Source organism: Colossoma macropomum, unplaced genomic scaffold (genome assembly GCF_904425465.1).
Source record: "Colossoma macropomum unplaced genomic scaffold, Colossoma_macropomum, whole genome shotgun sequence".
Taxonomy (NCBI): Eukaryota; Metazoa; Chordata; class Actinopteri; order Characiformes; family Serrasalmidae; genus Colossoma; species Colossoma macropomum.
The window spans coordinates 4,706,612-4,724,184 of NW_023494805.1; the positions used below are offsets into that span (position 1 = coordinate 4,706,612).

The following is a 17,573-nucleotide window of genomic DNA, read 5'->3' on the forward strand; positions in this document are numbered from 1 at the left end:
TTCTCTGTACACTTTACTCAGTCCTAGACCTGAACAGTTTCTGAGTTCATCCTGGAGTTCTTTTTGGGGGTCCAGAGTTCTCTCCCATCCCACAATCAGTCTTCCTTCACACTACCACCACATGTTTAAGATGCGGTCCAAATTCGCAGAAAAAGATGAGAACAAAAAAGTTATTATACTAATGATGTATCACACAATAGGTAGGACCAATTGTGAGAACACCTGAACAAACTGCAGTTTCATCTGAACAACGTACATGTTTTAAAATACTTCTCTCAATTGAATTTGCAATCAAGTTCATTAATGCAGGGGAACTAAGTAAATTATACAGCAGTGGGTAATCTTGTATGGATTCTACACTACATAGGATGTGATAGCAAAAATAAAAAGTATTCTTACTGTCACCAACAATACTGAAAGGCTGATTAAACATGAAAAGGCTGATTAAAACTGATAAGAGCAACTGTTTGTTCAGCCCTAAAAGAGATTGAAAGGAGTTTTTCCAGAAACCTTTTTTCTTTTGTTCTTAGCATGTTCTTATTTACCAAAACTCTGCCTTCCTGTTACAATGAAATTACTTCAGAGCGTGCTGAAAACTGTTGTGCGCATACCAATGACTGTAGCCTGTGTTCAATCATTCACACACACACACACAAGTATGTACAAATAGTATGTATATGTGTATAAGCTGTGTGTGTGTGTTTCATGGGTATGTGCAAGTAATGTGTCTGTGTGTATGTGAGAGTAGTGTGCATGTGTGCGCGAATGTTTCAATGTATTTCACCCTAAACTATGGGGTTTCTAAAAGGAAATATTCCATACTTTAATCATATATATTGGTTTATGGTACATACATGATACTTGGTTCAATGGTACATGCAGTGTTTTTTAACCATAAGGGTTCAGTAGAACATATAATGATTTGCTACCAGTAATTTGGTTTACTGACCTACAAATTGGCTTGCAGGATTATGAAATGGTAATGGGATATATTAGTCACCAAACATTTATTTTGTTTGTATATACATTGGATTCTAAGTTTATAGAGTCAGCAGTCATTGTAACTTTATTTTCACACAAAGCACAAACAAAATACCAAAACCAAATAAAACCAACAGCTGGCCACTTTTCAGTGGCTTCATTTTAGACTTTTCAGTTGTTTTCTCAACAAGAGCTTTTCAGTCTTTCTGTTGCTGCCTGCCTCTCTTCCTGTTCTGTTCCTTTTAAAGGTGCCCACGTTGCCAAAGCCAGTGATCAGCTCGCTCTCATTAATGTAAGTGCATGCACCTAAGCCGAGAGGGAAAGAGTTCACTCTTTGCCGCCCCTCTTCTGCTGCTCGGCCACCGCGATCAAATGTCAGGATTAAAGGGCCTTGCGGCTGTTGTCTGTTGTCGCTGTCCTCCCACCGCCTCTTGCAGATGTCTCCTCCTACTGTCTCTCGCAGCTGTCGTCAAAACACATGATAGAGATGAAGAATTAGCTACTGTAATCGCTCAATCACAACACGTTTTCAAGACCTCACACATGAACACTCATAAACAGAAAGACCTACACTCGCACGAGAGAGAAGTGTATATATAGAGAGAATGTGTGTTTGTGTGTGTATGTGTGTGTGTGTGTGTAGGTTTTAAAGATTTTGTGTTTTGTAAATTGTGTAACTAGTTTTGTGTGTCTCATTTTGTCTGCATTTTATCTGCTGAAATGATGCATGTTTGAAATGACAGTGTTTGTGATCATTTCTCTCTCAGCCTGCGTGGTTGTAAACTCACAGAGAAAAGCTGTGCAGTTGTGTCCAGAGCTCTCAGCTCAAACTCCTCAAGTCTGCGAGAACTGAATCTGAGTGAGAACAAACTGCAGGATTCAGGAGTGAAGCAGCTCGCTGCTGGACTGATGAATCCACACTGTAAACTGGAAAAGCTGGAGTAAGATCATTACTTCTACACACAAACACACACTGTGTTTTTCTGTGTGTTATTCTCTGATATCCTGTTGTTTTTATGTATTTGTATGTGAGATGGTATTTATGATTTTTGATAAAGATGTGTGTTTTCCTCTCTACAGGCTATCTAACTGCAATATTACAGAGGAAGGTTGTGCTGCTCTAGTTTCAGCTCTGAAATCAAACCCCTCACACCTGAGAGAGCTGAATCTGGACCTCAATAAGCCAGGAGATTCAGGAGTGAAGCTGCTCTCTGATCTACTGGAGGATCCACACTATAGGCTGGAGAATCTACAGTAAGTTACTGTATCACTGTCTTTAAACACATACTTTTCCAGTGGATGGTGATCTACAGCATTTTAGTCCCACAGTTTTTCGAGATATTGACACCATTACAACTCCAAAATTTTTGGTCTGATCAGGAGCAGTCACTCGCTCGCTCACCATTTAAGCCGCTTATCCTCCTACGTCATTGTGTGGAAAGCAGGAAACACTCTGGACAGGTCGGCAGTCCATCACGGGGCAGACACACAGACATACACAGTCACATAGGGACACTTTAGTATCTCCAATTGGCCTGACTGCATGTCTTTGGACTGTGAGAGGAAACCGGAGCACCCAGAGGAAACACAGGGAGAACATGCAGACTCTACATAGAATGGTCCTTGTTTGCCCAGCTGGAGAACAAAACCCACGAGGCAACAGTGCTTGACAGGGAATAGTGGGCTTGTATACAGCTTTCTGATTGGTCATATGGATTTATGCACAATTATCGTTAAATGACCATTTTTTACCATAGGAATGAGTGGCGTGAAAAGGTTTGTGCACCCAACATATGTCATGTTGGTACGATTAGAAAAAACTCAGTCAACTTTTGGGCTACCATAGTAGTGACCTAGCAACACCCTAGCAACCATCAGGGATACCACAGCAAGTGCCTCAGTGAGTATACACTCTGTAGCCAAAGGTTTTTCGAACACTATTATTATACCATGATCATACATCACCACCCACAGTCAGTAAACACTCTGTAGCCAAATGTTTTTGAATGCTGCTCTTATATCATGACCACACACCACACAGTGCTGACTGTGATATGTGTGTGTCCATGTCTGATCATTCTGTCCTTCCTTTTTTTACAGGATCTGAACAAACACCTGACCTGGTATGAGTCTCACACACACAAGGGGTTATGAGGAGAGGATGCAGTCTCATAGAACACACACACACACACACAGAGTGTGTGATTCTACGTGGTAATATGTGTGTGTGTTTGGATCTTTATTGGTCAAATCTGTGAATATGGCTGCAGTACAGAGCTGTGTGCTCTCCCCTTGACATCACTTCTTGTTTACCAGTGACTGCACTTTCAGTGTCCTGTCCATCAAACTCCTCACATTTGAGGACGAGCCCACATTGGTGAAGAGATGATAGAAATCAGCACCGGAGCCACAGAAGTGGAGGAGATTTTCAAGATCATGGAAGACACTGGCTCACAGAGATACATATAGATATTCAACAGCGCAGAGAAGCTCCTGAAGAACAGTTGAATGAACTCTGCTGCTTTCCTGTTTTGTACCACTATGACAGTTTCTGAGATTAGGAGTTTGCTTTCATGATATTTTTATTACAGTTGAACGGTGCAGTCCTTGGTATGATTTCATGAGCAGTTTGTCAATTACTTTTATGACTGTGTATATGCAACCAAACACCTGCTTGAAAAGGTACATATATGTTTAAGTAGATCATGCTGCTAGGCAGATGTGATAACTGAACTAAACAGAAACAGATCATTATCAGTAAAATTATTTTTATCAATGCGTAAAGTCTGTGATACGTATGGTATGTAGTTTAGTAGGAAAGTGTCTCGTCTGTCGGAAACTTAAGGCTTTGAGCCTTGATATTCAATTTCCAGATGCTTTCTCCCTACTGAAAGTCAGGGAGAGGCAGGGAAACATTTTCAGGTTCTTGGGTAAATGCTCTGTGGTGCTATGTCTGTATTTTATGTGTCAGCGACAATCCATTTGGCACACAGGTTTATGACTAAAAATCTGAAAATGGTTGCCCTAGACTTAAACTGTACAGGATTAGGCCAATATATGTAATTTTATCACTTCTTGTTTCCGTTATCCCAGATCAACGTGCCTATGTTGATTATGAATCATTCTCATGTGCAAAGATACTCCTTTATTAGTCCCACAATGGGGAAATTCTAATCTTAGAGATAAGGTGATGTGACTGAAGTAATTTGTAAGCTGTTTAACATGAAGAGAGGAACAGCTATTATCTCACCTGTTACTGTTGAAATTTGTGTATATTTTATCACTTTATTTAAACAAGAAAGTGGATCATTTCTCTCTAGGCAGCCTCTTGGAGCTTTACTCTCACACATTGATCAGTAAAACATCAACTGCTGTTCCTGGATTGTAGAATTGGGAAGTAGAGGTCTGCGTGGGACTGTTTTTTCAGTCCTGCACCCTCCACCCCCATCCCACAGTAAATCAGATTAATTTTTCCCGCGCCTGCCCACAACCAAAACGTTTTGTCCCATGCCAACCCGCACAGTCCTGTCAAGGCAAACGGAAATCCAATATCTGACACAGTCTAATCACAAATACACTATCCTCTGCTGAAATAACACGGCAGTCATGATCATCAGGCTCACTGTGAGTAACTTCACCAAACGCCATTTATTCCCAGTAAACACAAAGCAGGAATTAAACCACAGAGTTACGTGTGAGCGCTGTGATTTTTTCTCTCTCTCTCTCTCTTTTGCATGCTTTCTCTCTCTTGTCTTCTCTGCTCAGTTTTACCTATCTTTAGCCTTATAGGTGGATCGAAGTGTTGCGCTGTCACCATTTTACCGATCAGACAGTCTGATCGGACCAAGAGGGGGTGGCACTTCACAAAGCAGCCTCACAGCTCACTCATTTGGCTGGTAGTGGTGCTTTGTATTAGTGAACACCAACTTGTTCATTGGTATGCACCGCTGGAATGCAGACATGCAGGAACGCTGCTGTGAGTTTTATCGCTGGTCATGTTCCTGCTGCAGGATTGCTCTCTGAAAACTATGATAAAGACCACATTAGAATCAGCTGGGCTTCATTAATTGTTCTACCTATTACAGTGTTTTTCTACTTACACACTCACTTTTATCCCTCATAATCAACACAGAACCTGTTGTTATACAGTACCATCCCAACATGATTCATTTTAGACCCTGTAAGTCTACAGCTTCTATAATAGAAACCCCAGGAACAGCAACAGGACAGTGTCCAGAGTAAAGGCAGAAATATCAGCACTGTGCAGAATTTAAACTATTGTATATGGATGTGAAAGCAGCTCTGTGTTTAATTATATCGAGCTGCTGGCCTTCACAGTGGCTCTTTTGGAACATGGTTGGCTGATTAACATGGTAATGGGAGACCCTACAGCCAAACCCCTCCCCCTTTTCCCAGAGTGCTTTGCTGAGGGTCTGGGTGCTGCTACAGCTGTAGCAGAGATGATGGATAATGATGGCAGAAATTTTGCTGCTACTTCTCCTTTCCTACCCCAGAAGACTGCAGAGGAATCAATCGGAGAAAGAAAGCAGGAGGAATGGAGAGAACGAGTAGAAATTGAGGAAATGGGACAGCAGATTCCTAACAACATCATTAAATCTGATGTTGAATATTGATGAGCTGAGCCACATGCACAACATTCGCTTGAAAGCACGCCCGTCATGCTCCAGTATCCAATCAAAGCTGCCACACAGAGCCAGCCAATTCACATTTGTGTGATTTTCTACTGCATGTTATTTTATTTCACACTAAGTACAAAATACACAACAGAGACACTATATAAACACAAACAAAACAGAATTTAAAGTATAGTAGCTTTGTATGTAGCTTTTAAAATATTTCTGAGAACACGGTCACATGGTTTTGCTGAGAGAGAAGGGGGACTCATTCCCCCATTAAGCACCAAACTTTAGTTTTCCCCCTTTACCATTGCATCAATGTTGTGGTCATTCACTGTGGTAACAGTCATTATGATTCTTAGAGTATTGTGAGTATTTTGAGATTAAACACACGTTTTCTGATGAGCTGATTTTAAGAAAAAAAAACGGTTTATTTCGGGTTTGGAGCAGTAACAGCACACGTGATTTACTAGTTGTTCTTTATTGTACATACTGGTCAAAACTCTTAATCTAAGTGGTGTAAAATAATCAATGGAGTGCTCCATTCTGCTTTCATATTATTCAAACTCTAATATAAATTTCTGTAAACTCTCTAGATCTTATTATAGACAGGGTACATGATTCTGAATCAGAGGCTTGGCAGGATTTGGCAACCAAGATGAAAAAGCCACTTGCTGATCACCTTAAAATGGACCCAAAACTGGTGGAATTTGAAAGGCCACACTGCGTGGGCAAGTTTGATTCCAGTCACTCAAGAACAATTGTGAAGCTTTTACACTACAAAGACAAGGAGGAAACACTAAAACTGTCAAAACACGCAAAGGCACAACCCTATATGTCAATGAAGACTTTTCTGAAGCTGTTCATCTGAAAAAAAAAGGAACTATTACCCCAGCTGCATGAAGTACGACGGCGGGGAAGTGCTGCACATCTCACATCAGCTCCTTGAACTTAATGGCAGCACTCTGGTTCCAGTCAGCTCAGTCAGTTACTGCAGTGTTTCTGCAAGTGCACACGTGATTGTATTGTCATGCTTGCCTCGACATCGTCACAAAGTTTCAAATGGAGAACTGTGTGTATTTATAGATCATAATTCATGTGTAACATCCTCCTCCCCAAATCTTATTCCAGTGTAGCAGCCAACAAGCTCAAGAAATAAACACGAGCCAATGATTCACAAGAGACAGTAGATGCCTTTAAACTATCAATTTAAAAAAAGGCTTATATATAATGGTTAATAAAAGTTTTAAAGAAATCAAAGCTCGTTATATGTGTGCCTTTCCAAGTAGAAGAAAACTAAAGAAAAGAAAAATCATAATTTTATTGGCCAAGAAAGACCTAAGTTATATAAACTTTGTCTTGGCAGGAGCTGACATTACACAGACATGCCAGTAAGTAAATACATGAAATTAAACAGTAGACTAAAAAACAAGGGAACAAAAAGGAAATAGTGCAAGTGGTGAATATATACTGTTTCTTATTTTTGGACAACAAAACACCATGAACAAACTGCACAAATATATCGCTAATGACAGAATCTCTTATCTCAAAATGGTAACTTTACAGAAGAAGGGAAAATATTCTTAACTTGTAATAGAAGTTAATGTAACAAGACTTTTTTTGTTGGTGTGTTCATCATGAAATTTTGGCAAAAGGCAAATTCTGGAAAAAAAACAAGAAAAACAAGGTTTTTTTATGTCAGTGACAATTTACAGATTGATCAGTATTCTACAATATTGTGGTTGTGATAATATTGATCCTTTTCAGCAAAGATTTATTGAACAATAAATCATTGCTGTCAGAACAAAAACTTGTATCTCCAAAAAAAGTAACTTCATAGGAGAAAGAAAGAATATCCTTAACTTTTAACGGAAGTTAACAAGATCTTATTTTAATTTCTTTTAGACCATTTATCATGAAATTGTGACAATGTACAAGGTAGAGTGACCACTGTATTTTTATGTACTAAAACAAACTGAACTTGACTGTGATTGACAGGTACTGTATTTATAAACACCTTCCAGTCAGTGAAATATAAAGGAATTCTGAACTGAAAATATATAAGACACCTTTTGATTGAACCATTAAGCATCCATCTTCCTTCCTCTGAGCTGCTTGTGCTTGGGGGGGTAAACCTGAGGAAATGTAGAGACATTTCATCAAATTATCAAAGAATAACAAGCTTAAAGTAAAGCTTTACTGAAAAATCTAATCTTTCCCTTATATTAATGAGTAGAAGACCCTCAAGCACCATTAGTTTCTGTTTGTAACTTAAGCAGATACCATAAACCATAAAACTGTAACCTTTGGTACTGGCAGTTTCAGTTTTCTGGTCATAAAGGTTTTGATACTTTATGTAGAGGAAAAATCACCCATCTAAATGTTGAACTTTTATTCTTATTCTGTTCTTCTAAAACATTAGCTTCTTATCAGTGGTGCAGAACTAAAAAGCGACTGTCAGACATCAAACGTGTCTTTGCTGATCAACTTCATTTACAGTAAAGGGGAAAATTTTCTGTGAACGGTTCCTTTAAGGTCACAATAGCAGCTCTTGCTCAATTCTGAGATTATTTTTAGGCCTATATTCCAAGAGCCTTTCTCTTACTTTTAGAGACATGAACTAGTTTAATGCATTACATCTGAAGGGAAATCTCAGCATTTCATACACAACGCAATTGGTGATTCACAGCATGTCTGTGGGGTGTTTGGCAAGCACCACATTCAGTCCCTCCAGGAATGTAGCTATGATAAATTCAACCAACATTCGCAATATTTGCAAGTGATCCGGGAATCCAGTTCAGTCCTGTCTTGCATTATTTCTGCATTAAACATGTGAACTGGTACAATTGCTATCACAGTTATTAAGTGCGCAAACTGCAGTATATGAGAGGTTTTGAGGTAAGCTACTAGTTGTATTTTTATGAAGTTATTAACCGTGTCAGAAGTATAAAGTACAAGTCTTTAAATGAAACATATAGTCACAGAATTTGTTAATACCAGCGTAAACGTAACAAATGAGTAAGTCCACTTTAGTACAAAGATTGCTGTGTGTAACAGAGGGGGAATTCAGTAGAAATCACCAAAATTAGTCCTAAAATATTTTTAAAAGCACATAACTAAGCATATGTTTCTGTGGACAGGACCTGCTGGTCAGAGGGAGTGTTGAGTATTTAATGAAACAGCTCCCTACCATATCAAGTCAGATACCTGTTTAAAAATGATAGATGTTATTAAACGTTATTCAAATAAAATATGTGCAATCTAATCAGAATTCATGCCCACTCAGTGCCCACTTACACTATCTGTAAAGTCACTGCACGTGCAGGTTAGCAGTAGGTGCTGAGAAAGCCAGCAAAATAGACAGTTCTAGAAGACATGGTCTTCATTTGCTGAACTGCAGTTTTTAAAATTTTGTTAATACTAAAAAAAGTCGCCCTGTAAAGCCTGAAATAATCATTTAAAAGTCAGAGACGTTAGGTTGGGAGCACGTTTTCACAGCTCGTTGTATGTCTTTATGTCACACACACAGTCTCAAAGAGGGTCCAGCTCAATGCTTAGCTCTCAAATTATCTCAAAATCCACATTATACTGATAAAGATATGATGACAAAAGTAGAAAATTCACTCACATCCTCAGAAGACACTCCCTTCACCGATATTTGACTGAATTCTCTTTGTTATTGTCCACAGAGTGGGCCTCATATTGCTGTAGGGTGATTTGTTGTTTTCTTTTGTAAAATGAACTTTACTTTATTTGAGTCCTCATTAAAATGTATGAGTTTTTGCAAACATTTGCAGTGAATAAAGTTTGGCAGATACTATTTGCACATGGAGGACCTCTATGGACAGACCAATATGTCACGTATCAGTAGGATGTGTAAGGAGATTTCTTGTTTCTTTAGAAAGGAACATAAAGTTTACTGAATGTAGCTCTCTATGGAAAAGATGTTTACTTTCTTTAAGTCCTGATTTAAGTACAGGGGCATCTGTAAAACTAAAGCTTCCTGTCTAAACCCCAAACATCTTTTAATTTTTCTTTTCCAAATGTCCCTTCAGAGTCAGAAGCAACAAGATCAGGAACAAAATAACAGCAACTTGTTCGCCTGTTTGGCCAGAAGATGTCAGTAAACTATCAAGTTACAGAAATAAATGGTTACAGGACAGAAGCAACAAAGAAGGCACCTAATGAAAATAAGTATTGTAATGCATCTTCCAGTGAGTGAATCGAGCACGTGTGAAAACTCTACCTATGTGAATAATGTAAATAAAAAAAAGAAACATTTCACAAACATTTTCATTTAACTACTAAGCGTTTAGCTTACTTGTGTCACATGGTGATGAACAGACGCAAAACCAAACTACAGACATATTTCAGACTTTTAACTTAAAAAAAAACTCCTGGATTTTAGACTAATCCTTTTGCTTTGAGTAACCCAGTATCTTGATTATGTTTATTTTATTAAAACAAATCATTGAACAGTCCATTTTGTTGCTAACAAACAATCAAAACGCTGCAGTATTTCAGTAGGTACTGTTTCAGTAGTGACATTTTACCTCATTTTGTACATCACTAGAAAACACAGCTTTGAACAGCTGTACACACATAAAATCATAATAGTTTTATTAAAACACAAAGTTCTTTTACTTCAAAACAATGGGATCTAAGTGCTCACCATGTGGCCATGAGGGACAGGAAGGCAGCCTCACTTCCTGCTCTAAAATGCTCACGCAGTGAACTATTGTCAATGCTGTGGCAGCCAAAGGCCAAATCAAACTTTCTGCCTTGGTATCATATTCACCAGACATACACTGGGAGATTTTAACCAGTTTTAAAACACACATAATCACTATCATGACCACTTCTCAATACAGGTAGAGACACATACACTAGCAAAATTGAGGCAGAGTGTGAGGTTTAAATGTTAATACTTTGATTTTTTTTAATTGTCTTTGTAAAATAGGCTGCAGAGAGACTGTACTGTCCTACCACGTACATCAGTGCCTTCTTTTAGCTTCAGTGCACAGTGCTAGCAAAGCTGCTGTAGCTCAGTTTCTCAGTGTGTTTGCTCAGTACTCAGTGTGCAGCATGTTCCTTTGAATGAAACTTATGCATCATGCAGAATTACTGCTCATTTTCTGACGCTAATGTGTCTGACCCTCCTGGCTGCTTGGCTGTGTGGGCACTGTCGTGATGTGAAGGCTGTTATGAAGTGTTGTTGGTTTTGTGTGGTAGGAGGGACTGTCATGCATTTTGAACCCCGACCCATCTTCTCCATATTCCCCTGAAGTGCTCACAGAGCTTGTATGACGATGTGATTATTTGTAAGGAGGATTTTCATTTTGCTTAAGAAATTAGCTATTTTGTATAGATGATATCCCTCCTTGTGCTATTTGCTGTGCTACCCTGGACAGGTCGCCAGTCCATTGCAGGGCATATATGGATAACTTGATATAATATATAATATTTATATTATATGTAAATTAATTATTAATAAAGTAAACTAACTATTATAATTAACTCATATGGTCAAAGTTTTGATGACTGGATTCAGTTTCTTTCATGATATAACAGTAATGATTTGCCATCAGTTATCTAGGTTCTGTGCTAAATGCAAACCAAAATATATATCCAAAATTCAGCCAAAATACAATGAGCAAAATATTAGAATCAGAATCTGACATGAATTATGAATCGAAAGCACTGGACAGGAAGAAAAGCAGGCACAGCTGTAGTTAACAATTTAGGTGTGGCACCAAGTTAAAGGCTGAGCTGAGTAAGCCCTCTCCTGGTGTTTGGGATTTGTAAAAAGTAACTGAGCAAAAGTACAAGTATTCAGTTGTAATAATACTGGATTAAATAACACACTTTTTCAAAATAGTAGTTAAGTATAGTCACAAAGTACAGTTGCATATGTATTTCACAGAGTTTTATTTTTATATAATATTCAAAATTGCCTTAGAGTTTTACTTCTAAAACATCAAATTCAACTCTTGAAGGCAGGGACATTTAATTTAAACCAAGATATCATGTGAATTTACAAAGTTATCACACCCAGTGAGAGTCAGTTCTTCAAAAGTGTTATTGTGTCGTTGTGAAAGTGTATCTTTTCTGCTCTTTGGAGCCTGTAAACTCACATGTGCACCTCTCAGAGGAATGTCTGAACTTTTCCGTAGACTCTGTTGAAGACTGCAGACAGTTTCTTATTCTTTCTTTCTTCTTTTATCCTTCCTTCCTTTCTTCTTGAAGTCATCTTTTTTCTTGGTTTCCTTTACCAGCAGCTCCCATTAAGCCCCTCATACCTCTGTTGCTGTTTACTGCATTCTGCCTGCTTTTGAGTCTTGCAAAATTCTTGGTTTTGCTTCTGCTTTTTTCAGTAAAAAGCAGAATGGGGACAAAAGGCTGTAGTTTTAGCACCCAAGCAGAGAGAGGCCAAAAGACTGTTCTTTGTGTAGCACAAAGAGACTGTGATTTTGTCAAGCTCTTCAGCAGAAAGAAGAGGGAGAAGCTGAAGAGGACCATCTACTAGTTTTAGTGCTTGCTGGCAGTTTATGTTAATGCAATGGCACTAGTAATCTGGTTTGACTGTAAGCTAATTTTGAGTTGCAAATGTTACATTTTACTTTGTTTTCCACTTTATCTAGTAAAATATTCAGTTCAGTTCAGTTAAAAAATAATGTGTTTATATTGTGTTTTTTTACAACAATTATTAAATCAGCTTTACAGAAATCCAGGTACTAGCCCCAAATGAGAAAGCCAAGGGTGACAGTAGCAAGAAAAAACTCTCTAAGAGCAAGAGGAAGAAACCTTGAGACACCAGATAGCAAGACAATTACACCACAAAAGCAACATAAATGAATTGATAATGAATATACAATATGGAATGTACAGATGAGGAAAAAAGAATCCATCTTGTCATTAAACAGAAGTATATAGATTAACCACCGATGACTACCGTTAGAGGCCTATCAGAGTAACAGTGAGAAACAGATCTATGAAAATCAGTGACTACTATTAAAATTATATCACAGCTGAAAATGAGAGTTACATTTTCTATGAATAACAATGAAAACCAGTCACGACAATACATTAGTATGAATATGTGAAGAACTCAATATAGAATGAGGCAGGTGAACGGTGACCATGGCCCAGTCCCATTTTACCCCTCACCCCTACCACTTAGCCCTACCCTTCCGTTTTGCGTGTTCACGCCGAGGGGTAGGGTGTCCCGATGTTTGTTGAGATAGGGAGGTAGGGTGAAGAGTTAGGGCTACATGGCCCTTCAAATGGAGGTGTTTTAGACTCCAAACAGAGTGTTATGAGAAAAAAGGAAAAACCGGCAAGAGGAAACCCTCAAAACATTATGATAACCATTGTATTAGTCTTAGATTAATGTTGTTTCAAAGTATTATGGTCCTTTTTTTCATAATGAAGATTAAAAATCGCTAGTAGCATGCTGATGTCTTGGTAGCTAGCTAGCTCAATTTCCCGTTCCACCTTAAATAGTCCAGCTGCTGCTCCATTTAAGGTGGTGGGTGAAAATAAATAACCCCCCATCTTTGAAAGCATATGATTCCCTAAAGACTGAGGCTGTGTCTGAGTCTCGAACACTGACTGGAGGATTATTCCAAAGCTGGGGGCTTTGTTTGAGAAGGCTCCCCCCCGATGTAGCTTTATTAATTCTAGGTACTAATAGTGAGCAGCACCTTGTGATCTAAGTAGGTGTGATGGTTCATAGTAGGAGAGAAGTTCACTCAGGTACTGAGGGGCGAGTCCGTTCAGAGCTTTATAGGTCAGTAAGAGAATTTTGTAAATTTAACTGGCAACCAGTTGATAAAACTAGGCTGATATGGTCAAACTTTCTGGTTCTTGTGAGACTCTGGCTGCAACTGAAGCTTGGAATCCAACCTGCATTTCTTACCTTGTCAATATTTCAAAATATATCTATACACTCCCATAGAACAAAAAGGCAGGTAGCAAAGTCCCCATGCTCTATACTAATGTGAAGTGTAGCATGCAGTATACAGTATACAGTATATACTGATGATATAATGTATAGTACACAGTATGCTATTTCAAAAACAGCAATTCTTCCTCATCTGACACTCAGAATTCAGTCCCTGAATACCTTACTAATTAACTGATGAGTTAAATCAGGTGTGTTCAATGAGGCATAATGCTGAAGTGCAGTGCTTTGAAGTGTGACACGTAAGATAAGGTATGATTAAGATTGTGGAGCCTGGTTGCATGTTGGATGGGGTTAATAGAACATGATTAATTCAATATGACCTCCATTGAAAAAAACACTTTTCTCTCTTTTCTTGAAATAAAAGAATTTGATGTAGAATGTGAACAATGCTAAAAATTTTAAATTCACTCTCCTGTCCATATATGGAAACTAAGTTGCAATAACAGCTTGTTTTGAATTCACTGTTTCTGTGATGTCACAAAAAGCAGCAAATGTATATCTATCCACTTATTCAGCGTACAGGAGTTTAACTCCACCCCCTCCTTATAACACTGGTGTTATAAGGAATATTTCAGCCTGGACTGCTTTTTTATAAACAAAAATGCAAAAATAGTCAGAACAGAGCTCATTTACATTTGTCAAACTTATAGGCACAGTAACAAAAAATGCTTACATCTAAGGGATGAAGGGATGAAGGGATGTGGAACAAGACATAAAACCCCACAAACTGCATAAATGAGAACAAGGAAAGAAAAGAAAAAAACAGGACGTGGGCCTTTTAAGCAAGCTCAGGGGAACTTCACTGTTATGCTGCTGCTCTCTAATTAGCTCAGCTGAAATTATAGATTACAAATAAAAGATTGATCTGAAATATTTTTAGATGGCTAAGATAAAATAGAGAGGGGCAAAACAGGAATCGGCCTAAATTTTTTATATATGCACTATTATACGTTTTTGCCAACTAAGGAATATCACAGTGATAATTTTCTCCCTTTTCACTTTTTAAGTGATATGGTTGTGTAAGGTTATGAGCATGGCTGGCTCAGTGACTGCTCTGCATAGTCGGCCAAAGATTACAAGGTTTTATTTTACATTTATAGTACATTTCCATTCATTACATTTGTATTCAGCACACATTGTGATGGATTCACAGTTTATTCAAACAGAATCGTGATTTATACTGGCTTTATACTTATGGTATCTTAGTTTTAATTCAAATGTTACTAAAGTATGAGAGTACATAGCTAACACACTCACACACACACACAACACATACTGTACAGTAATGACATAACATACACCTGGTTGCAACCCATGACAGTCTGACCGGTAAGTATATACGAACATTACATACATAAAGATCATGATCACTCTAACCATATTTTCCTTTTCTTTACAGGACCCGGACGAGAGTGGACCCCTCCTCCTTGCATCGGTGTATCCGTCCGACTGGGATAAGAGGAGCCCTTGCTCTCACCGACATCCCCTACAGGACGCACATCAAAGGAGTACAGGTATGTCCATAACTCCTTATGGTTATACTACCAGTCTCTAGAGTGTATCAGGGCTGGTGATGGGGTGTAAAGCTCACCACATCACAAACTGTCTTACAGCTGACATAAGCATAATATTTACAAAAAAAACTCATTTAAACAAAGAAAAACAGTGGAGTCATATGTAAAAGACCAAAGATCTCAGATAGAAAGCTGTACAATCTGACTTTAATAACTTTTGTCCCATTTCAAATCTTCCATTCCTATTGAAAGTCCTCGAGAGTGTTCTCGCAATACAGCTCAAAGATTACTTGGAAACTTGGTATCTTCTAGATCCCTTCCAGTCTGGTTTTCTGGCAACATCATAGCACTAAAACAGCTCTGGTCAAGGTTGTTAATGATCTGCTGGTGACAGCTGATGCTGGTGCCATTAGCATTCTTATGCTACACGATTTAAGCGATGCATTCGACACAATTAACCATTCCATCCTCCTCTCTAGACTGAGTGAGCCGGGTATTGTAGGCTCTGCTCTTGGCTGGTTCACTTCCTATCTAACAGGTCGTAAACAGTTTGTTACTCTCTCTGGGCATCATTCCTCCACTTCCACTGTCACCCAAGGGGTCCCGCAAGGTTCTGTAATTGGCCCATTATTGTTCATTATTTACATGCTCCCTCTTGGGAAGATTATTGGCCATTTTAACCATGACTTTCATTGCTATGCAGATGACACTCTTCGGATTTATCTTCGGACCAATTCGCCCACCGACCCCCCTCTTGGCAGTTTGGAATTGTGCCTCTCAGAAATCAGGAACTGGATGAAACATAACTCTCTAGTGCTAAACAGTGATAAGTCTAGACTAATTTTCATTCGTTCTAAATCTGCACCCAATAAAACTGGCCCCTTCACTCTCTCAATTAATAATATTGTTTTGTCTCCATCCTTTGTGGATCGTAATCTGGGTGACATCCTTGACGCCTCACGTAAACTCAACTCTCATGTCAGTTCCCTTGTTAAAACCTCTTTCACTTACACAATATAGCAAAAATCCGACCATCTATATCCCAGTCAGCTGCTGAAACTCTCATTCATGCTTGCGTTTTTAGCCGTCTAGATTATTGCCATTATCTTTTTGCAGGCATCAGCTCCTCTTCATTTCGTAAACTCCAGACAGTTCAAGACTCTGCTGCTCATCTCTTACACCCGGTCACATCACCACATTACACCTGTTCTCCATAACCTCCATTGGCCTCCCTTAAACTATGGTATTCAGTTTAAGATCCTTCTTCTCACCTACAAAGCTCTCAACAACCTTGCTCCTTCCTATCTCTAAGATCTTCTACAACCCTACAACCCTACGCACACTCTCTGGTCTTCTACCACTGGTCTGCTCGCCATTCCCTCCTCTAAACTCCACAGCTTTGGTGATTGTGCATTTTCCAGAGTAGCCCCACGCAGCTCTGGAACTCTCTCCCTTCTCATATTCAGCAGTCTAATTCTCTGTCCTCATCTAAATCCAACCCTAAAACATATCTGTTCTGTCTTGCAAACAATCTTTGTCTATCCTAAACTATTATAGCTCATGTTAGTTCATCATCTGTGCTGTGAATATGTATCTCTGTCTCTGCTGTGCCATCTGTTTGTATGTTATGTATTTGTTTCTTGTGCCACTAATTGTAATCTGTAAGCATCTTTGGGTCCTAGAAAAGTGCTATACAAATGTCATGTATTATTATTATTATTATTATTTTTACAAATTGAGCTTCATCCACAGGACTGGACATGGTCATCCCTCACTCAGGTAAACAATTCATGCAAGAATGCAGTGAGTTGATCCAAACTGCGGCTGTTTCTTTTGTCCCTCCTGTCTTCTTTCCTCACATCACACTCTTCAGCCTCTTCCCTCTTGGCTGAGAAGGAAAAAAAATGCGCACATCATAAACATCTGGCTATACCACCTTACGACTACCTTATATAAAGGGTCTATGACTGGTTTATAATGAGTTTATTTATGGTTATTAATTAGGTTATAAACACTTTCAAATTATTACTAAGCAGTTATATCACAATCAAAAAGGGCAACAGTCATTAAAACCCAGATAGAGAGCCCACATTAATCTATGCGGTCAATCCTTTGATCTTACTGATCTTACTGATCGTACTTTGTCTTCTCCATCAGTCAGCATTAAACTTCTCAGCTTCATCAGCTATTTGTTAATAAATGATGGCAACTTTTTCCACTGATATGATGTTTATTGGTCAGATAATAATAAACATGACCATATGAAGTTACTATATTCACATTCTAAGGTCTTAGCAGTCTTGTGTACTTGTTTACCTTGACATTTTCAACATGCTGTCTGCTATCAGATATCAAATATTGATATAATGCTGACAGGTGGTGATGAACTCTGGACACAGGGTGGTACTAATGTGATTTTTGGGGTTGATGTTGGCTACTTAATACAAAATGCACAACAAGACAAAATAAATAACA

At 38.5% G+C, this 17,573-nt stretch overlaps 2 protein-coding genes across 3 annotated transcripts in view; both read left to right on the forward strand.

The window, feature by feature from the left end:
- LOC118825936 (NACHT, LRR and PYD domains-containing protein 3-like) overlaps window positions 1-3,597 on the forward strand; it is a 31,631-nt gene extending 28,034 nt beyond the window's left edge. The window contains exons 11-13 of the mRNA XM_036596801.1: window positions 1,749-1,922; window positions 2,062-2,235; window positions 3,082-3,597. Coding sequence (XP_036452694.1) covers window positions 1,749-1,922; window positions 2,062-2,235; window positions 3,082-3,088 — 355 coding nt within the window. The 3' untranslated portion in view covers window positions 3,089-3,597. The remainder of the gene's footprint in view (window positions 1-1,748; window positions 1,923-2,061; window positions 2,236-3,081) is intronic.
- LOC118825974 (E3 ubiquitin-protein ligase TRIM39-like) overlaps window positions 1-17,573 on the forward strand; it is a 424,414-nt gene that overhangs the window by 388,731 nt on the left and 18,110 nt on the right. The gene's annotated exons all lie outside the window — the stretch shown is intronic.